Source organism: Sphaeramia orbicularis, chromosome 20, assembly GCF_902148855.1.
Source record: "Sphaeramia orbicularis chromosome 20, fSphaOr1.1, whole genome shotgun sequence".
In the NCBI taxonomy this organism is placed as follows: Eukaryota; Metazoa; Chordata; class Actinopteri; order Kurtiformes; family Apogonidae; genus Sphaeramia; species Sphaeramia orbicularis.
This window is the reverse complement of record NC_043976.1, coordinates 3,819,527-3,842,049: the sequence shown is the minus strand read 5'-3', so window position 1 is coordinate 3,842,049 and position 22,523 is coordinate 3,819,527. Positions and strand designations below refer to the sequence as shown.

At 42.3% G+C, this 22,523-nt stretch overlaps 1 protein-coding gene across 1 annotated transcript in view; it reads left to right on the top strand.

Annotated features, from left to right (window-relative positions):
* LOC115411692 (microtubule-associated protein 4) overlaps positions 1 to 22,523 on the top strand; it is a 211,925-nt gene that overhangs the window by 109,925 nt on the left and 79,477 nt on the right. Inside the window, 2 exon segments of the mRNA XM_030123907.1 lie at positions 5,995 to 6,108; positions 16,478 to 16,564. Of these exon segments, the coding sequence (XP_029979767.1) occupies positions 5,995 to 6,108; positions 16,478 to 16,564 (201 nt within the window).

Genomic DNA, 22,523 nt, shown 5'->3' with positions numbered 1-22,523 from the left:
GTCAGATCCAATATTGTACTGAAATAAGATATCAAATAAAGTAAATGATTTTGATGTTCCACTTTGACTCTGATCTTGAGCAATGCCCACACCACTATCTGACTGCTCACGTCATGATAATAGGCTCACAACAAAGAAATAGAAAAGAGCATTTATTATTTATTCGTGCTTATTACTTATTTGTTCAGTATGAAACTTATATACCAAGATTGTTTTTAACTGAAATTCTAATTGTTCAAAATAGTGGTTACAGGTCTCGTCGATAAGCTGTATCAGTATTGTTATTCAGAAGAAAACGTATCAATCAGATTGTGCCGTGGAGACTTGTTAGATACATCTAGCTTTTATTGCTGTCTAAAAACATTTGTCAAAGGAAAAATGAATGAGCTGACTCTTTGTTGCAGTTCCCATTTATTGTTTGCATATTTGTTAGTGTTAATATTTGAGTAAAACACAAAATCAGAGATGATGACTCATTTCCTCCCACTAATGGATTTGTTTTTTATCTGGATGTGCTAATAGTATCTGATCTGAGTATTTGTATTGACATATGTTAAGTCTTGAGTCTGTCTGCATCATGATCAGATGGTAATATGTCCGTTTTGCAGTTGGAGCTGGACTGAAATAGCCATGTCCCTCACTTTCTACAGTTACGGTACTGAAGGTGCAAAGAAGCACAGATGTAATTTACACTAGGTTTGTATACAGTTGCTGTGTGGGCTTACATGAGGGCCCATATGACTCACATTAAATTGAGTTTTTATTGATCCTTGTACCTCCATAAAAATAGATAACAGACATGAGCAGATCCTAGGTATTCTGGCTCTTAATTCAACACCAAACAGGATAGTGTTGTCTTTTTCTCACCACAATACATGAACTATAAATAACAGATGTATGGCACAGAAGTAGCAGTAGTAGTAGTATTTGCCTCAAAGTCAAACTGTTTTGATAAAGTTGAGTGTTTCTCCAGAAGCCTAGTGGTGATTTTTATATTTTCTGGTCTGTAAGGAGACAATTGTTAAAGGTCAAGCAGCCATGATGAGCGAGGACACTGTAATGAGCCTCCTGCCGGCCACTGACTCACCTACTAGGAACAATCCACGGGACATGTTCCAAATAAAAACACAAGCGCACACACACACACACACACACAAAACCCACATGCGGTGCATCACAGTTGGCCATCCTCCTTCTTTCAAGCTGTGCAGTTCACCCACTGGTACATTAAACACTGTGCAAAGGGGGGGTAAGTCCAGCGTGAAATTTTCGCCTGTGGACAAAACTGAACCCCAAAAAAGGAGTTTTTGCAAGGCTTGTGCCTTAGTGTAGCTAGAAAGGCACAGTATTATTGAAAATTAGTCTGGCTTTGTGATTATTTTATCATTTGGCGCTAGTTGGGTTGGTTTACAATCTAATCATGTCACTGCCTCTTGCTGTATCAGACATTGTTTTACCAAAGTCACCACATTCCCAGATCCTAGCATTCAATCTGGTCAGAATGTGATTATGGACACAAGTGGAAACAAAAATATTCCAAAGATCTATGATATAATAATCTGAACTAACCTCTGTGAAGAAGTGGGTGATATATAACGCCTACAATAATACTGTAAATGTTGATATAACGATGTGCAATTTTACATTATTGAGTATTCATACTGTCTCAAAAAGAAAACAAAATGGACGGTGCATATACGGTAAAGGAGAGGTGCATGAAAATCCTCATTAACTAAATGCGTGCCTCAGAAGCCAATCAGTGGACAGGATTCAGACTCATGGTAACTTGGTGGCACCCAAAGCACAACATCGTCTCACATGGAGAAAATATGCAGGAGTCTCCCGTCTCAGCGGATGATTTCATAGCAAGATGTGGGTCCACATCACTGGCCTGGAAATAGTTCAGTTTTGACAAGACTGATGTTGGTCAAAATAATGTTATGTGCAAGCTGGGGCACCATAAAGGGGATGTGAACGTGACAAATTCATGGGACCCAGCATTTGTGGGGGGCCCATAGAGCAGTGGAGGGGGTCCAGTGGATACAGGTGAGAAGTTGTGAAAATTTCATGTAAGATCCACTGTATAATAGAGACATAGAAGCAAGGAGTCGGACGTTGAAAGCATGTTAGGTTTCACTTTCGTGAAACCCCCCACATGTTTTGCAGAAGATATATGAAGTACTTTAAAAACAAACTAGGGCTGTTTGTATCCATAGATGTCCTGGTAAGCAAGTAGAGTTTTACAGCATTTTTTGTCAAAAAAAAGAAAAAGAGAAAGAAATCCACATTTTAAAGGATATCATCAGATTATCGTTATCAAGAGATTAAAAAAAAAAAAAAAATCGAGATTTTTTTGTTTTTGCCCATATCACCCACCCCGAGTTTGTAAAGTGCATCTGTGCTGACCAGGTGTTTTTGCTAATGCAGCTGCTAATTGTGCCTAAGAGATGTTTTCTGTGAGTGATGAGGACCTACCAGACAGCTACCAGCTTTGAGCATATTAATTTAACCTCCCTCCCCATGATACAATGTACAACCCCTGGCTGTAGCGTAAAATGAGGATGTGGCCTCAGTCAACCCATGGTACAGTTGATTGTAAGTAGAGTTGTTCCCATCACAGTTTCTGACTGGCCTCTCAAAGCTGCTCTGCCTGATTTCAGCACCATGGACAGCAGTCCAGTATTAATACTTCATTACTGTAGTTAAGTACTTTTCATGATTATTTTTCTTGCAGATTTTGCTTTTACCCCTTGTATTTTAACACAGACGTGTATTTTCTACATCTTACATTTCCAAAAGACTTCTGTTACTTTAACTTTGATGTATTTATGGGCAATTAATGATTATTTTAATTTAGCATCACTGTGCACCTCACCTCAACATCAAAACCATTGATGGTGTGGTGTATTCATGACTGACTGTCACACACAACAAAGTTTAGAATATTAAAACTGAAGCAGATGATGTTACAAGAAAACAACAATAGAAAAAGACAAAAGTGACACAATAGACACAAGAAAAAAGCAATATTCATTAGAAGAAAATGTATGTAAAAGAGATAACATGGCATAAATGATGTAAAAAGACGAAGTGAAATATCAACAACAAGTAACAAACAGGACATCAAGGCCATAACAACACAATAACAAACTCGTACTCGCTTGTGCTTATTTTCCTAATTTTTTTATGCTGATTTAATGATATGAAAGTCAGCATACCCTTTAAATCACAATAAACACTTGTGTTTTCATAATGAGGACATGCACTTATTCACTCCGTGTTATTGAATCAATGGGTGACCCTGCCGACGGAGTGTTTTCTGTGTCTTTTTATGACAGACAATGCACCCACCCCGCTGCTGCACCCTGTGTGGGTCTGATATATGAAAGCATTTGTGACTTTGGGTGGCATCCTGTCTGTTCAGCTCACTGTCACCCAGTGAGGATGCTGCCGCTGCTGGGAGACGGTCGCCATTGGTTCCCTCCTCCCCCTCCATCTCTTCATCCTTCCCCCTCTCCTGTCCCTCAGTTCCTTCCTGTTTGTTCCTTCATCATCTTCTGCATTCACCGGTACTCTAATACCACCTTTATGAAAGATTTTGTAAACCTCATAACCAAATTATAAATCTCATGAAGAAACAGTTACATAGAAGCTTAACAGTTTTTGCACATTGGCTTAGATTTATTATTTGTCAAGATTAGGTTACTGCTGCACCTTGAAGGAACAATTTAGTTTAACTAGTTTTTTTAGTTAACTAGTTTCTTTCCTTCTTTTCTGCTACAAAAACATTAAAAAGCACATGGGCTCGCATGATGTTTTTCTTTGAGTCTGTGTTGTGCTGTGAATGTCTCAGATTTGTTTATTTGTTGACTGCATTCTAAGCTTATGTTAATCTTGCATATCACTGTTCCCGTACAGGAGACATTGAAGAATGATATGGATGGACAACAGAGACTATTTTTACCTTAGTCAAGGAGTTACTAACATCAACAAATGACCATTTCCCATCACAAATACAGACACTAACAGACAAGCACTTTAATTTGTAGACCTTACCAGCTGCTTTACTTAATTAATCTTGTTCCTTTATCAGCCACAGATAAAACTTAACCTAATTACAATAATACACCTCACAAATTATTGCGTCACAGTAAAATGAGTTAGAGGGACTTAAAAGTTCATTATTTTGTGTAATGTTGGAGTAAGTGTTATGCAGGCTGTTGGGTATATGTTGACATTAGCTAACTGCATGTAGCTGCTGTGGAGAGACACTGAGGAACACAGGAGTCTAAGCATTTTTGGAGAAAAAAGCTACTTGAGTCCTCTACATAGAAATTACAGGACAGAGTCTAGGGCTACGTTCACACAGCAGGTCTTGATGCGCAATGCAGATTTTTTGGTAAAATACGAATTTTCTGTGTGCTCGTTCATGTTACACATTAAATGTGGCTTCTATCAGTTTTGAGTATGAACTGAATGCGACCCTGAAATGATCCGGATGCACTAAAGAGGTCCTGACATAATACGTGACCACGCAGGCACACTCTGTGTTTAAAGAAGTAAATCTGTTTTCCCCACCACTCCATCTCCTGGGATGCCGAATGGGATGATGTTTGTCGCATTTCAGTGATGTAAAGGTTGGATAAATTTGACCTGGCCGTTCAGACTGAAGTTGCATTGCAAAATATCACATATGTATTGGATTTAGGACCACATATGAAAGTGGCCTGGGTCAGATTTGAAAAAAAATCGGATTTATGCTGTTCAAACCATCTTTAACAGATTGGATACATGTCACATATGGGCAAAAAAAATTGTATTTTGGCCACATTTTCCTGCCGTCTGAACATAGCCTATCAGTCTATTGAACTTTTGAAAGAGTCAAAATAACTTCAAGTCAAGTTAAATATTAATCAAGTCATGTCAGTTTTATTTTTTTTACCCAGTATCATATATATAGAAATTTGCCAGAAGGGGCTTTACAGCCTGTGCAACATTCAGAATCCCACTGTCCACTAACTTAGTTCAGGTAAAAAAAAAAACCTCAACTGTCCTCTCATAGGAAAAACTGGCAGGCTGGTATGTACACTGGTGATGAAGAAAACAAAGAGTGCTGAATAGTCAGTGGTACCTGAGGCTTGATAGTAATGGTAAAACATCTTATTAATGGCTTATAAAGTTACAGCAATGCCATTAATAACCCGATTATAAACCACATCTAAATCCAGCCACAAGATTTTCTCCTCTTCTCTTTTCCCACCTCTGTCAACTTCTCACCTGTTTTCTTTCCACTGTTTATCCTCCAGAACCAAACAGCCATATTTCATCAGTCTCATCAGGGGTCCAGTGTGGACTTCTGGTAGGAGACTGGCACAGGAGCTTAAGGGTGACTGCAGGAGCAGAGAGGGAGGGAGTGAGCAGGGGACTGTGGGAAATCTGGGAGGCAAGGGGGAGGTGCTAGCTGCCAGGGCCCAGGACCTGAACCAGACAGACAGTGAGACGTCACACCAAACCCAGACTCCCAGACTGTGATCACATTCTTGTATTGTGTGTGTGTGTGTGTGTGTGTGTGTATGTGTGTGACCGGGGGTTCACAGTGGTGGTAGCTTAGAGCCAGCTGAGGCTGCAGTGGAGACAGACAGAGACAGAGACAGAAGCACTGAGCAGCACATGGCAAACACTGAATGTTGACTTGTAAGGCACTGGGATATCCACTTTTAGGAGGACATTTGGAAGGTGAGAGTGTTGATTGCCAATGTGTACTCTTTGTATAACATCTAACCTACTGCTAGCTGTTTAACTTCAATCAGTTCCTCGGGTAATAGTCCCGCCATGAACAAAATTACATAACAATATGGAATCTGATTTTTGTTGCTTTGTGTTCAGTGAGCTGTGATTTCAGTAGCCTTGTATCATTAGATTGTAGTTGTAGAGTAAAGCATCAACTGCGAACGAGGAGCTGATGTTGGCTAATCCATGTTGTCACCACTGCAGGTTGTAAGCTGACCGCGGGGGGACAGACATCAGCGTCGCGCCCAGAGCCGCAGGGAGAGGTGCGGCCACACTCACTTGACCAGCAGCAGGCCTTCGCAACAGACTTCTTATCAGGTATAAAAGTCACTTTTAAGAAATAAAAACTAATTTCAACAAGTATTACTTGTTGGAGCCCCACTTTTCCATATTGTTCTTTTCAGGGGTTTTGTTAAGGCAACATAACATTTTAAGACTGAAGACAAAAGAAAAAAGAAAAACATTTGTGCTTGTTTAATCACTAGTTGATAGTTGGAAGTTACAGATTTTAGCTGCAAATTTCTTAGTGATGTTCCTATCGAAGGTGATATTTAACTTTCTGAAACCAGACATGCTTATATTGTTGGGTAAATTACTTTAAAAAAGTAATTAGTTATAATTACTAGTTACTTTCGCAAAAAAGTAACTAAAGTAATTAGTTACCGGGGAAAGTAATTATTGTGTTACTTTTTTGAAAAACCTTCAAATATGTAAAAGAATTCAGATTTTTGAGCTAATTTCATGGGGCCAGTTGCATAGAGTAGAACAGCATAGACAGGTACTTCCTTTAACTTCGTATTTATTGGACCTCAAACCACAACTAGTAGACATATTATAGGCCCTAATATATATATACAGTGGATATAAAAAGTCCACACACCCCTGTTCAAATGCCAGGTGTTTGTGATGTCACATAATGAGACCAAGATAAATTTAAAAACTTTTTCCACCATTAATTAGACCTACAACCTGTACACGTCAATTGAAAAACAAAGTTTGACGTTCAAAGCACATTAAGTTTGATTTTCAGTTTATGCCAGTTCCTCTACTTGTTGCACAGGGTTGTTGCCAGTCAGTCAAGCAGATTAGCATGTTGAATATTCATGAGAACTGGTGTAAATTGAGCTGAATCTTCCAGCAGGCTTTCTATACCACATTAGAATGGCTGGAAACTTGGTAACCAAGGCATTTTTCCACTGAAAATGTTACAGAGTCCATGGTAGAACTTCAGACATTACCACAAAAGCAATGAAATATGTGTGGCAGGGCACCTTTATGGAAGACAAATGATCTAACTTTTGCTGTCTTGAGGTGACTTCTCTCTGATAATATTAGTCTTGTCTTAGAGAATACTCTTTCAGATGGAACTGATGTTGCCACTAAACAGAGCTTCTATACCATGACTTTGGTCAGGCTGGGGTACACGACATACCACATAAGGGGCTCTTCATTTTTATGAAGAAGATGCTCCTCCAGTTAATCCCGCATCTCAATTTTTTTCAGTTGTTAATATCTCCTCCCTAATACAGCGGTAAACGTGGCTCCAGTTCAGTCAGTCGGATACAGGCGGCGCTCACTGATAACTCCTCCCCTAAGTTAGCTGCATATACTGCGTTCAAGTGAATGGGGTGTGCTGCAGACAGCTCATACACTATATTGCCAAAAGTATTGGCTCACCCATCCAAATAATCAGAATCAGGTGTTCCAATCACTTCCATGTCCACAGGTGTATTAAATCCAGCCCTAGGCATGCAGACTGCTTTTACAAACATTTGTGACAGAATGGGTCGCTCTCAGGAGCTCAGTGAATTCCAGCGTGGAACTGTGATAGGATGCCACCTGTGCGACAAATCCAGTTGTGAAATTTCCTGGCTCCTAAATATTCCACAGTCAGCTGTCAGCTGGATTATAAGAAAGTGGAAGTGTTTGGGAACGACAGCAACTCAGCCACGCAGTGGTAGGCCACGTAAACTGATGGAGCGGGGTCAGCAGATGCTAAGGCGCAGAGTGCGAAGAGGTCGCCAACTTTCTGCAGAGTCAATGGTTGTAACGGGTACAACCGGAACCCAGAAGCAGACCGACACGAAGGTATGAGTTTGTAAACCTTTACTGAAGCTATGTAGTAGCAACAGGAGTTCAATACAACAGTACAGTTTTTAACACAGTCACAAACTCAGAGTAATCCGACAGGGGTAAGGCAAGGGGGGGCGTCGGGGACAGGCAGATAGTCCAGTAACCGGGGGTCCGTAGAGTCCAGTGGGGCTGAGACAGAAGGCAGGGTCTGAGGCGGAAACAGGTCGGTACCAGGCGGCAGGCGGAGAGACGTGGTCAGGGACAAAGGGCAGGTCGAGCACCAGGGAAACAGACAAAAAGGCAGAACCAGGCAGACGGGTCAGACGGGGATCAGACGACGGGCAGCAGAGCAGGTCAGGGACGAACAAGATCAGACACAAGGAATCAGGTAGGTACAACGCTGGAAAGTTTCTCACAGGTAGAAGACAATCTGGCAGAGAACAAAGAGAGAGAGGTGAATATAAACCCTCTACCTAATGAGCCAGGTGTGCTCACAGGTGAGGGGAATGAACTGATGAGGAGGTGTGACAGAAAGAGCAATGAGGAGGTGTGGCTGAGAGTGAGACCGAGGAAAAAAAAAGAGAAAGAAAGAGAAACAGCAGACAAAAAGACAGAGATGTTACAGAACCCCCCCCTCAAGGGACGGCCCCTGACGTCCCAAAACAAAGCTGAGTGGGTGGAGGAGTGTGGCGGAGAGTCAATACTCTTCAGAAAGGACCTCCTCTTCTGACCTCGACCCCTCCTCCTCCGAAGAGCTCCCCTCCGCCGCCGGCGACTCAGGAGCGTGGGAAGGAGGGGAAACCACACCATTGTCAGCGGCGTGGTGTCGGTTACTAGATGGCTGATCAGGGTGCAGACGATGAAAATCACTGATGAGCTGACCATCTAGGATCTGACGAGCTGGAACCCAAGACCTTTCTTCAGGGCCGTAACCCTCCCAGTCAACCAGGTACTGGAGCCCCCTGCCCCGGCGATGAGAGCGCAACAATCTGCGCACAGTAAAGGCTGGAGCACCATCAATCATCCGGGGGGGAGGGGGGGGCTGAGAGGCGGGCATCAGGGGACTCTCATGAACAGGTTTCACCTTGGAAACATGGAAAGTGGGGTGAATGCGCATAGTGCGAGGAAGCTTCAGTCTGACGGCCACTGGATTGACCACCCTCTCGATGGGGAAAGGACCTATGAATTTCGGGGCCAATTTTTTAGATTCAGTTCTTAGGCCAATTTTTTAGATTCAGTTCTTAGGGGTAGGTCCCGGGTGGACAGCCAGACCTTCTGTCCTTCCTGATACTGGGGGGCCCGTGAGCGACGGCGATTGGCAATGGTTGAATACCTATCAGCAGCTCGCTTCAGTGCAGCTCTGGCTTGGGCCCATGTCTGACGGCAGCGGCGGATAAAAGCCTCTGCTGACGGACAGGATGATTCCACCTCCTCTGCAGGAAAAAAACGGAGGCTGAAAACCGTGAACACACTGGAACGGGGTGAGTCCTGTGGCAGAGCTGGAGAGGGTATTGTGGGCATACTCCACCCACAGCAGCTGTTTGACCCAGGTAGCAGGATGTTTAGATGCCATACAGCGGAGAGTAGTCTCCATCTCCTGGTTCATCCTCTCCGTCTGACCATTGGACTGTGGGTGAAACCCTGATGACAAACTGGACGAGGCACCGAGTAGCCGGCAGAATTCCTGCCAGAAGACAGAGGTAAACTGGGGGCCCCGATCTGACACAACATCCACTGGGATGCCGTGAAAACGGAACACATTAAAGAGAACCGCCTCAGCGGTCTCCTTGGCTGAGGGGAGCTTGGGCAGGGGAATAAAATGTGCCATTTTACTAAAACGGTCAATTACTGTCAATATGACTGTATTCCCCTCAGAAGGAGGTAACCCAGTGACGAAGTCTAAGGAAATATGTGACCAGGGTCGGTGGGGTATAGGCAGTGGCTGAAGGAGACCGGCTGGGGAGCGACGAGGAGTCTTGTGTTGATTGCAGACCGGACATGCGTTGACAAACCCTGAAGTGTCCTCCACTAGGGACGGCCACCAGAACCGCCGCTGCAATACCTCCAGGGTGCGCTGAATACCAGGGTGACAGGTGAGTTTTGAACCATGAATCCATTGCAACACCTCTGACCTTAACTCCTGAGGGACGAACAGGCGGTTCTGGGGGCAGGTGCTGGGACCCGGCTGATCCTCCAGGGCGGCTCTTACTCGTTCCTCCACATCCCAGGTGAGGACTGCCATGCGGGAGGAGACTGGGAGGATGGGGTCTGGCTGATCATCGCTTCCCTCCCCGACCATAAATTGCCGTGACAGGGCATCCGGTTTGATGTTACGGGAGCCTGGCCGATAAGAGAGGGAGAAATTAAAGCGGGTGAAAAACAAGGACCAACGTGCTTGACGGGAGTTGAGCCTTTTAGCTGTACGGATGTATTCAAGATTCTTGTGATCAGTCCAAACCAGAAATGGCTCCTTGGTCCCCTCCAGCCAATGCCGCCACTCCTCCAGCGCCAGTTTCACCGCCAACAGTTCACGATTGCCAATATCATAATTTCTCTCTGCTGGGGACAGCCGCCTGGAAAAAAAAGCACAGGGATGCATTTTCAGGTCATCTGCAGTTCTTTGAGAGAGAACTGCTCCCACCCCCACATCAGAGGCATCCACCTCCACTACAAACTGTCTCTCTGGATCTGGAACACGCAAAATGGGTGCTGAACTGAAGCGGTCCTTCAGATGTCTGAAGGCCTCATCAGCCTCTGTAGTCCATCTGAAAGGAACCTTGGAGGAGGTGAGGGCAGTGAGAGGGGCAGTCACGGTACTGTAACCACGTATAAACCTCCTATAGAACTTGGCGAACCCCAGGAACCTCTGCAGCTGCTTATGGGACTCAGGCACTGGCCAGGAGGTGACAGCCGAAACCTTCGCTGGATCCATCTCCATCCGGTCCCGTCCCACGATGTAACCCAGGAAGGACACTGAGGAGGCGTGAAAATCACACTTTTCCGCTTTCACATACAGGGAATTCTCCAGGAGGCGCTGCAGAACCTCCTGGACATGATGTACGTGCTCCTGCTCAGAATGAGAAAAAATCAGAATATCATCAAGATACACGAACATGAACTTATTCAGCATGTCTCTCAGAACATCATTGATTAGTGCCTGAAACACAGCTGGAGCATTGGTGAGACCAAAAGGCATCACAAGATACTCGTAATGGCCAGTGGGGGTGTTAAATGCCGTCTTCCACTCATCTCCCTCACGGATCCGTACCAGATGGTAGGCGTTCCGGAGGTCCAATTTAGTAAAGATGGTGGCCCCCTGCAACAGCTCAAATGCAGAGGAAATGAGAGGGAGAGGGTAACGGTTCTTAACAGTGATGTCATTTAAGCCCCGGTAATCTATACAGGGGCGGAGAGTCTTGTCCTTCTTATCCACAAAGAAGAATCCAGCTCCAGCGGGGGATGATGATGGCCGGATAATACCAGCGGCCAAAGCCTCATTAATATAAGTCTCCATGGCCTCTCTCTCAGGAGCGGACAGGGAATAGAGACGGCCCTTAGGGGGAGTAGTGCCTGGCAAAAGGTCTATGGCACAGTCGTAAGGACGGTGCAGCGGCAGAGACATGGCCCGGGATTTACTGAACACCTCCCTAAAATCATGATAAACAGACGGAACATGGGACAGGTCTATGGCAGAACAGGAACTAACTGGGGGTTTTGGACCATGGATCTGTTGGAGGCAGATGGACTTACATGCAGGGCTCCATTCCAAAATGGACCCCGTGGACCAGTCAATGTGTGGGTTATGACGCCGAAGCCAAGGAAAACCAAGGATTAATGGTAGGTCAGGTGATTTCAGTATGTGGAACTGGATGGTCTCAAGGTGATTTCCAGCTATTAACATTGTGATAGCCTTTGTCTGATGAGTAACCGTACCTAGAAGGTGTCCGTCTAAAGCACTGGCTGGAACTGGACGGGGAAGTGCTTCTAGCTCCAACTCCAGCTGTTCGACCAGACCCTCGTCCATCAGATTAGTATCCGCTCCAGAGTCAATGAAAGCAGCGAGGGTGAACGGTTCTGAAGCCATCTGGAGCTGCACATGGAACAACGGCCTGGTGGTTGGGGCGGATGTCTTAAACCGGCTCAACAGGATGCCCCTTTTCCCTGCTGAGCCCTCCCTTTTACTGGACACTTAGAAACAAAGTGTCCAGCTTGACCACAGTACAAACACAGATTCTCACGGCGCCGTCGTTCCTTCTCCTCCACTGTCAAACTGGTCCGTCCCACCTGCATCGGCTCCGCCCCTCCCTCAGCAAGAGTCTCAGTCTGTGGATCGGGAGGAGGCGGGAACCCCGGAGCTCGAAGTGAAGTTTGGTGTCCTCCACCCCGACGTGACTCCTGCCTCCACAGCTGTATGCGTCGATCCAATAGTGTTGTTAATTCAATTAAACCATCCAGAGATGAGGGAAGATCGAAAGAAATCAGCTGATGCTTGATGTAAGGGGCTAATCCGCTCAGATAAGCATCACACTGTGCACCTGAGTTCCATGTACTGAGTCTAGCTCGGGTGCGGAAGTCTATGGCGTAATCAGACACAGACCGATTACCTTGATTGACGCTCATTAGTCCACCTGTGGCATCAGGACCCGAAGTCACCGGTCCGAAAACTTTTCGCAGCTCCTCAGCGAAAGCCTGGAATGAAGAGCAGGCGGGGGTACTCTTCTCCCATTCAGCCGTTCCCCACAGCCGAGCTCTGCCGGTGAGATGGTTTATGGCGAAGGCAACCTTGGCTGCCTCAGTCGCAAACGTGCGTGGCTGCAGAGCGAACAGGATGGAGCAGTTCGTGAGGAACGGATTACAGCCTTCTGGATCCCCGGCGTAACGTTCTGGTTCCCCTACCCGGGGCTCCGGCGTGGAATCTGATGAGGAACCCAGAAACGGAGCCAGAGGAGCTGGATCGGGTGCGGAAGAAGTCTGCTGTGTGATGAGGGCCGCCAGCTGCTGGACCTGCGCAGCGATAGCCGCTACTCCCTGCTCCACACGGTCCAAGCGAGCCCCCTCCGAGGTTCGGTCCGCTGGGTCCATTTCTGGCCAGATTGTACTGTAACGGGTACAACCGGAACCCAGAAGCAGACCGACACGAAGGTATGAGTTTGTAAACCTTTACTGAAGCTATGTAGTAGCAACAGGAGTTCAATACAACAGTACAGTTTTTAACACAGTCACAAACTCAGAGTAATCCGACAGGGGTAAGGCAAGGGGGGGCGTCGGGGACAGGCAGATAGTCCAGTAACCGGGGGTCCGTAGAGTCCAGTGGGGCTGAGACAGAAGGCAGGGTCTGAGGCGGAAACAGGTCGGTACCAGGCGGCAGGCGGAGAGACGTGGTCAGGGATAAAGGGCAGGTCGAGCACCAGGGAAACGGACAAAAAGGCAGAACCAGGCAGACGGGTCAGACGGGGATCAGACGACGGGCAGCAGAGCAGGTCAGGGACGAACAAGATCAGACACAAGGAATCAGGTAGGTACAACGCTGGAAAGTTTCTCACGAGTAGAAGACAATCTGGCAGAGAACAAAGAGAGAGAGGTGAATATAAACCCTCTACCTAATGAGCCAGGTGTGCTCACAGGTGAGGGGAATGAACTGATGAGGAGGTGTGACAGAAAGAGCAATGAGGAGGTGTGGCTGAGAGTGAGACCGAGGAAAAAAAAAGAGAAAGAAAGAGAAACAGCAGACAAAAAGACAGAGATGTTACAATGGTACAGACCTCCAAACTTCATGTGGCCTTCAGATTAGCTCCAGAACAGTGTGCAGAGAGCTTCATGGAATGGGTTTCCGTGGCCGAGCAGCTGCCTCCAAGCCATACATCACCAAGTGCAATGCAAAGTGCCGGATGCAGTGGTGTAAAGCACGCCGCCACTGGACTCTAGAGCAGTGGAGGAGCCTTCTCTGGAGTGACCAATCGTGCTTCTCCATCTGGCAATCTGATGGACGGGTCTGGGTTTGGCGGTCGCCAGGAGAACGATACTTGTCGGACCGCATTGTGCCGAAGTGTAAAGTTTGGTGGAGGGGGGATTATGGTGTGGGGTTGTTTTTCAGGAGCTGGGCTTGGCCCCTTAGTTCCAGTGAAAGGAACTGGGAATGCTTCAGCAGACCAAGACATTTTGGACAATTCCACGCTCCCAACTTTGTGGGAGCAGTTTGGAGCTGGCCCCTTCCTCTTCCAGCATGACTGTGCACCAGTGCACAAAGCAAGGTCCATAAAGACATGGAGGACAGAGTCTGGTGTGGATGAACTGGACTGGCCTGCACACAGTCCTGACCTCAACCCCATAGAACACCTTTGGATGAATTAGAGCGCAGACTGAGAGCCAGGCCTTCTGTCCAACATCAGTGTGTGACCTCACAAATGTGCTTCTGGAAGAATGGTCCAAAATTCCCATGAACACACTCCTAAACCTTGTGGACAGCCTTCCCAGAAGAGCTGAAGCTGTTATAGCTGCAAAGGGTGGACCCACGTCAGATTGAACCCCATAGACTAGGAATGGGATGGACCTGAAATTCATATGCGAGTCAAGACAGGTGAGCAAATACTTTTGGCAATATAGTGTACTTGGAGATGTCATTAGTCATTCATGTGAAGGCAGAATGGACAGTTCACATTCAGAGGGCACACAGGTGACACATGAAGGCAGCGTGGGCAATTTGAATATAAGAACAGTCCCCAAACAAACGTCTTGCAACTGTGAATCAGTTCTTATTCTCTTAAAAGAGCCGTTCAAAAGACTCGAGTCATTCGTGAACATCACACCTCTAGTGCCTGGCTGAGCAAGCCAGGTCGGATAACAGCTGTTGGATATCAGTGCATAATGCCGCGCCACATTTCACTGTCAATAACAGTAACAGCGTTGTAACATTTCACGTAGTAATTAATTAGATTACTGGAAACAATAACGTCATTATTTTTAACGCCGTTATTCCCAACACCGCACAAGACACATGACTTGTCACATGACTTTTGTTGACTTAACAATTTACACTGTAACATCTTTAGAGTTGATATCCTCCAAAGTTTCAAGATTAAAACACATTGCCTTTTTGAAACAACAAAACACAAGCCATAGAAGGTACAGATATGGACATGCAACTAAGCAATGACAACAAAATGAAAAATAATAATAAACATAACATACATTTACAGATAGTGGATAAAATCTTGCAACATCAGCTATGTTTTGGTTTGATGTAGCAGAAGTGCATAGACAGCAGATATGAATGTATATACACAATATCTGACTGTATTCAGATCCAAATGTGCTGTTACATTTTTGGAATTTATTTCATGCACTGATAAACTGTTAAAAGTCAACTGCCAAACATTGTTTCCTACAAGCGGAAAACATGGAGACTGTCAGCAGTGTAGTACAGAATGGTGGAGTTATACTGTTGAATGTTTTTCAGCAGTTTTGTGTTTGGAATTTGCAGGCCTGAAATGGTGGCTAAATGACACTGGAACCACAATTAGCATGACCCAGTACTGTAGCCTTACACCTAGAATACATTGATATCAATGGTTCCCACACTTGAGTATGGTTACATCATGCTTGTCAGAAGCTTAGTTTGCAAGCTTCCAAACTAAGCTTGCATCCCGTTTACCTCACAGAATACCTGAATTTCTGGTCACCACTACCTCAGTCAGTTTGTGCTAATCTGTGTTATTGTTGAACTTTCATGATTCAGCACCTTAGTTCACACATTTTGTTGGTATCAAACTAATCAGAAACTCAAAGAAGGGCAAAAAAATATCTTTTTACATAACTGATTTTGTTGGTGACTTTGGAGCAGCTTCAGTTTTGTTATCTGACTGAAAGGTGAAAGATAGCGAAGGTGAATTGTTATTTTTATTTTTTTCCCTTAGGTGTGTCTAAATATAATATAAATAATTAGTGTAAAGCGCTTTGGGTGCCTTGAAAAGCGCTATAGAAATCTAATCCATTCTTCTTATTATTATTATTTGTAGCTGCTGCCCATCCATGCATGCTTATTCGTGACTTTGAAATCTGTTATATAATTTTTTTTTTAAATTTTCTTGTTTGGATGGCTAATAACCAATTTTTTGTGTCTCGACAAACTTAGAACACATACTACAGCTTGACACAGACTTACATAAACACATTATATTCAGAGCAGTATATTATCCATGTAAAACAGTGGAACCTAGAGGAGAAAGTATTTCATTTCAATGCATTTCTTGTATTTGTGTCCCTCCTTGTCATCTTCTGCTTTGCCCATTATAGATTATTAATACACTCATGCCCACACACAACATCACAACACATTTTTTTTCTTCTCCTGTTCTTCCTTTTATCTATTTTGTTGAAGTTTATTCTATTTTGACAGGGTCAGTACATATTAATAAAAACAATATGTGCCCATATGCAAGATTATAGCTAAGGCTATATCCCTCTCACATTCCTCTCTCTCCTCTCACTACTTATTCCCTTATTTCTTTCATTTATCTCTCCTCCTCTTAAACCTTCACACTTCATTCTTCTCCTTTCCTTTTCTCTGTCATTGTTTCATGACTTTCTCTGTTATTCTCCTCTTTTCCTTTTACAGCTTCCATGGCAAGTTATTCAGATCCACTGGGCTCCCACACCAGCCCTGCCCAAATGATGGATACTGGTTTAATGGGAGCTTTTTCAGGTACATTTGCAATACTTGTGTCAAATTTATTGTCCTGTTGGTACTGTATTTGTGGTGACACAAATACAGCCGGTACTATAGAGGGAGTTTCGAAGCTTATGACTATATCATTTGCCTAAGTACATACCACAATATTTTTTATGTAGAGGCTTCACATTGCTTTTACATAGAAAACCTTTACAGAGTTCTGTAAGGAGGCAGTGATGTATCTGAGTTCTTCATTTCCTTCCCTCTGCTCCTCTACAGCAGCAGCACTAGCTAACGTTAGCTAACAACAAACAACTCTCAGTACAACACACTTTCCAACACCAACTTCATGCAGGCACACAGATATGCGTGAAACATATGTATTGAAGCTTTAAATGTTTTGCAACAGAAAATAATCAGAAGAAGACAGAAAAAAGGTTGCATTTGTCCTAAATCACCCTAAATAGGAAAAGGAAAATGTGATTGCTTCGTTCTCCCATTGCCATTTAGCAACTGTTGATTTGGTTCACACACATTCCCATTTGCAAAGACCACCTGTCAATATTAAATATATTTTACAACCACACAAGGACCAGTCCACATTGTGACTGGATCCAGAATAAAGCCACTTCTTACAAACAGTGTTGGTGTAATTATGATAAATACACCAGAACAAACACATTATTCAATCTTTGCATGAAATTATGTTTTTGTAAGTAGGGTTTTTATTTTACAAACTATATGAAACATTGTGGACATATAATGCAGATGTCAGAATCTTGTGACTGAACATGAATGGCATTTCAGTAAATGTCCCCACTTGTTACAGTTACTTTCTCATTAAAAATGTCACTTCACTGCAACTCACCTTGATTCTATTTGATAAATGGTTCATTGTGAGGCAAAGCTTGTAAGCTGCAAGCAAATCTGTCGCTGTCAGTCGACTCGGTGCAAATGCTACGCAAATACTACACTCAGTGACACACACATAGAGGAGTATGAGACTGAACTATGCCTTTCACAATGCCAGCTCTGCACACCCAGCTCTCAGTGCTGCTTTAATGAGACCTGTCGTCACTGGGCTACTGAATTACCACGTGAGCACTCACACACAGCTGACAGTCTCATCCATAAAAAAGCACATTATTAGTCTGTAGCCCAATTTTTACTCATACTCATACTTTTGTGTTCATTCACATAACCTACATTCAGACAACAAACACATATGAGACACACTGATCCTTTCTGTCACATATACTGTACATTAGGGCGGCATGATTCTGGCAAAAATGTGAATTACGATTCTTTTGCTTAGAATTGAGATCAAGATTCTCTGGCACGATTTTTTTCACAAAATGTTTAGGAAAATGGGTTCTTTTACCTCCAATTCATGTCTTTCATATCACTCTGCAAGTGGTCCGGTCATTGGATTGCACATGTGCGGTTCAGTGGGGGGTGCACACGCGTGCGTTCTATGTATGTGTACAGTGTACATATACATAGTGCATATACTAGTCACATGCACTCAGATTATCCTCAGGCTCCACAATAAGCAACAGTATTCAGATATTATGTGGAGTTTTGTCTGAGTCATTTCTGCTCCTTTGTCCCATTTATGTAAACCAGACTGATTCACCCAGTGCCTTTGTTTTTTCTTCATCTGCTCCTTGGCTTTTTCTACATTTTTATCCTGTCCTTTGTGTCTTTCTTGTCTCTTGTCTCTTTTCTGTGCTCTCTCATTGTCAGTGTTAGTGCACTATAATTGGTCAATGACGTGATACTAATATTATTGTATCCTTATGGTTTAGTTAAATAAAATAGGTATACTATTGGAAAAAAGTACTCATAAATTGCTTGTACATACATGTTTTAATGAACTTAAGGTCTGTATGTACTGGGGATTGGGACCGATACTAGGGCAAAAATACTCATTCATGAGTGTTTCCAGTCAATCTATTGATACTGTCAGTGATGCAAGTTTGGGACAATTGCCAATCTTGTTCGATGAAAGACTCAAATACAGTTGCACCAGTCTGTGTGACAGAAATATTGATGGATTTATCTTCACCTTGAGACTCATCTGCAGGTGTCTTCTGTTCTCTGGGTCTATGTCCAGTGTTATGTTTATAATTTGTGTGTTTCACAGAAAACAGTTTGGCTAGAAACCAACAAGCCTATCATTGCTGTTCCACAAATGTTTGATTAATGTCTTCATGGTCAGTGTATATTTTGGTAATTGGATTTTCTTTTCAGAAATAGAAGAAAAACTAGTGGTTAATTGATTTTCATTTTAAAATAGAAGAATTAAAATTGAATTTCAAGGCGTTTTTCTTTTTCAGTTTCAAAAAAGATAAAACAAATTTTGAATACTGATTGGTTTTTTTTTTGTCTTTCTAATAACAAAAAAGAAAGTTACTACCCGACAAATGGAAACACGGACCAAAAATGCCTGTTTTTTTTTTTTTGTTTTTTTTGTTTTGTTTTTTTTTCCGTTTTCTGAGACCGAATGTTGTCATTTTCAAGGACAGATCTCTAATGCCTAGGTCACGAAGATTCTTATGAACGATGGGAATGTCTGTGAACTTGTACAAATCTTCCAGGAGTTCATAGACATTCGTGGAGGGAGCATATCTACGATGTCCAGATTTCTCACAAACTAGAAGATTCGTAAAAACCTATCGTTTGTAAGAATCTTTGTGGCCTAGGCATTAGAGCTCTTTTCTTGAAACTGACAACATCTGGTCTTCGAAAATGAAAAATACAGGTGTTTTTGGCTCATTTTTCCATTTCTATCAGGTGGTAGCTTTCTTTTTTGTTATTAGAAAGAGAAAACGAAAATCAGCCTGTTTTTTTTATTTGATTTATCTGTTTTGACACTGAAAACAAAAAATGCCTTGAAATTCAATTTGAATTTTTCTATTTTAAAATGAAAATCAGTTAACCACTAGTTTTTCTTTTGTTTCTGAAAACAAAATCCAATTACCAAAAGATACACTGACCCTCTATTCACCCTGTAAATGTTTTCTTGGTCCAGAAAAAAAATGCTGCTTTTTCACTGCATAATATTTTAGTTCTGTGTGAAAGTGGTCAGGGCATGAAAAGTGGTTTGAAAAATGTAATGATGTGCAAAGTAACTGTATAAAAACACCCCAGTGTATAAATACCTAGTGTATAAAATATCTGGTTTTGATATATGTTGAGAGAATATTTGGGGAATGACGGCAAAAGATTTTATATTCCAAATTCAGACTTCAGGTGTTTCCAGGCCAGGTTCTGTCCACTCTTTTCTCTGTCCGGTTCATCTGCCTTGTCTGACACATTAGTTAATACAGCCCTCTCTCTAAATCTACCTCACAGAAGGCTCATCTCAGTCCTTTACAGGTTAGTGTCCAATCTAAGGGGTGGTCTGATTGTTAAACTTAGAGCAGCATGGGAGAAAGATGTCAATGTGTCTTTGTCAGATAACACCTGGAACTTCATACTTAAGCTTGTTAACTCTACCTCTCCATGTGCCTTTCACTGTTTGGCTGGTTGTGCATCAGGTGCATATACCCAAAAATAAACTATCGTGTATTTATCTTAAGGTGAGTCCTTACTGTGAAAAATGTACAGCTGAAATGATTCATCAACTTGAATCAAAAATGTTTACTTTTTTCCCAATTACTTAATTGCAATTTTCCTTAATCAAAGTTTAGTTTTCTTCATTCTTCTCTGGGTGCTGAACATTGGTTCCACTGTTGTGTTTCACATGGACACTTACTGAGACACACATCACGCCAGGATCAACACCAACAACATGGAGTGTAGACAGAAGAGGACAAAAAGGCAGAAAATGTCTACTTGCTCACTTTTCTTCATTGGAACCATCACTTTCTCCTTTAAACTTTTAAGCTTTCACACAAATACTGCAAATATTTGACTTTGTTTTTTTAAGCTGAATGTCAGTTCCATCCTAAGTTGTTATGATGTTAGTGAAAAATGTGTTGAAGACTGCAGCGATGTCATTTGACTTGTTTATATATTGATATTTTGATATCAACGTTGTATAGTAAGAAAGTAATAATACTTAACTACTGTACTCAAGTATGTTTTGGGAGAAATTGTACTTTACTGAGCGTTTTTTAATCTGTTTACTTTCACCTTTACTTCACTACATTTCTTAGCTCAGTTGTATACTTTTACTCTGATACATTTTGTAATGCACAGTTTCATTACTCTTTCATCCATTCATTCATTCATTCATTTTCTGAACCTGCTTTATCCTCTAGGGTCATGGGGGGTGCTGGAGCCTATCCCAGCTACCTATGGTCAAAGAGTGTTGTTACTTGTTACAAGAAATAAATTGAAGGATATTTGGTGTTTTCACCACTGAGATTACTGGTTGACTGCAACAAAGTCAGGAAGATGATTTGTCATTGGGCCTAATCATGTTAATGTGCAAGTGCAAACAGCGGTCCACACTCAACCTGTAGCAATCTGTTGATGCGAGCAGTAGCATAATATTCCAAATTCTAACTGCTTTTGGTTGTTACTAACATTTGCTTGTGTTTTGCTTTCATTACTTGAATACATATAATGTTAGATTACTTGATATACTTAAGTATAGTAAATACTAAATACTTAAAGGCTTTATCTTGAGTAGCATTTCATATGGTGACTTGAACTTCTACCAAAGCAATTTTTTGGTAGAGTACCTTGTGCTTTTACTCAAGTGTGACTTTCCAGTACTTTATACAACACTGTTTGATATTTACTTTTATACTGTTATTGTGGTTATTTCTATATAGTTATTTTTATGTATCCTTTTACTCATACTTTTTATGGTTGTTTCAGCTGGCTCTGGAATAAAGGATAAGTTCTTTGTCATTTCATCAGACATGTCTTTTTCATATTTTTACTATTTTTTTCACCTATTCTTTAGAATAGAATAAAGGCTATTCTATTCTATTCTATTCTATTCTATTCTATTCTATTCTATTCTATTCTATTCTATTCTATTCTATTCAAATAATTACTTAATCCAATTAAGTTGAAGAAAATAATCAATGGATTATTCATTTACAAAAATAATCGGTAGCTGCAAGCTCTAGAAAAATGTAAGATTTTCAAACCCACCCCCGTTCATTTGTACAGGTCCTGTCCCAGCCTTTTTTCAGTTCTCTGGCTCTGATTCGGGTGCATCTGATGTTGGTTTGGCTCATTAGCAATGACTGGGAGGGTTTTGTGCCTTGTGTTCATGTGCATATATGGCTTGTTCTTGTTAAAAATTTGTAATATATACATTCTAATAAAAAAATAATGAAACCTGCCTTAAAAGGTAAATCCTCATTGAATTCTCAAAATGCGGTTTGTCATGGTCTTACATGAGAGCTTTGGAATTGTAAATAAAAGTAAGGCAAACCAATATCAAAGTGGTGGAATATTAATGCATCATTTTAAATTGTTGGATGCCTTTAGATGCCTAATACAGTTTGTACATTCTGCTGGAACTTAAAATCCACTTATATCCTCAGGAGGGTTAGGGTTAGGGTCAGAGTTGGGAGTTAGGGTCAGAGTTAGGGGTTAGGGTTAATCCAAACACTCAGTCGATCAGATAAAGTCATACATAGAAGCCTCAACCCAATTCTCTACCTCATTTGGTAGGAGGAGGAAGCTGCCACTCTGTATGGCAGGATATTAAAACCACTACTTCCTAAGGGTACCTAAAGTCCATGAAATCATATCACAGAATAAATCATATAGGTATTCTTGTGAGGAATTTTTTAAGAGAACTGGATAAAAAAAAATTCTATATGATTCACTTGGACTAAAATTTCTGTTGGACATGCGCCCAATGTTTTTGTTCCATATACTTAATAAATTCTAAAAAGGGAATACATTTTTACTAATTCTAACACACCCTGTTCCTCATCAATACATAACTTGACGTTGATTCATATTTGTGTACACTTGGTAAGCTTAAATGTTTTGGAACCATGTGTTCAGGATGGTT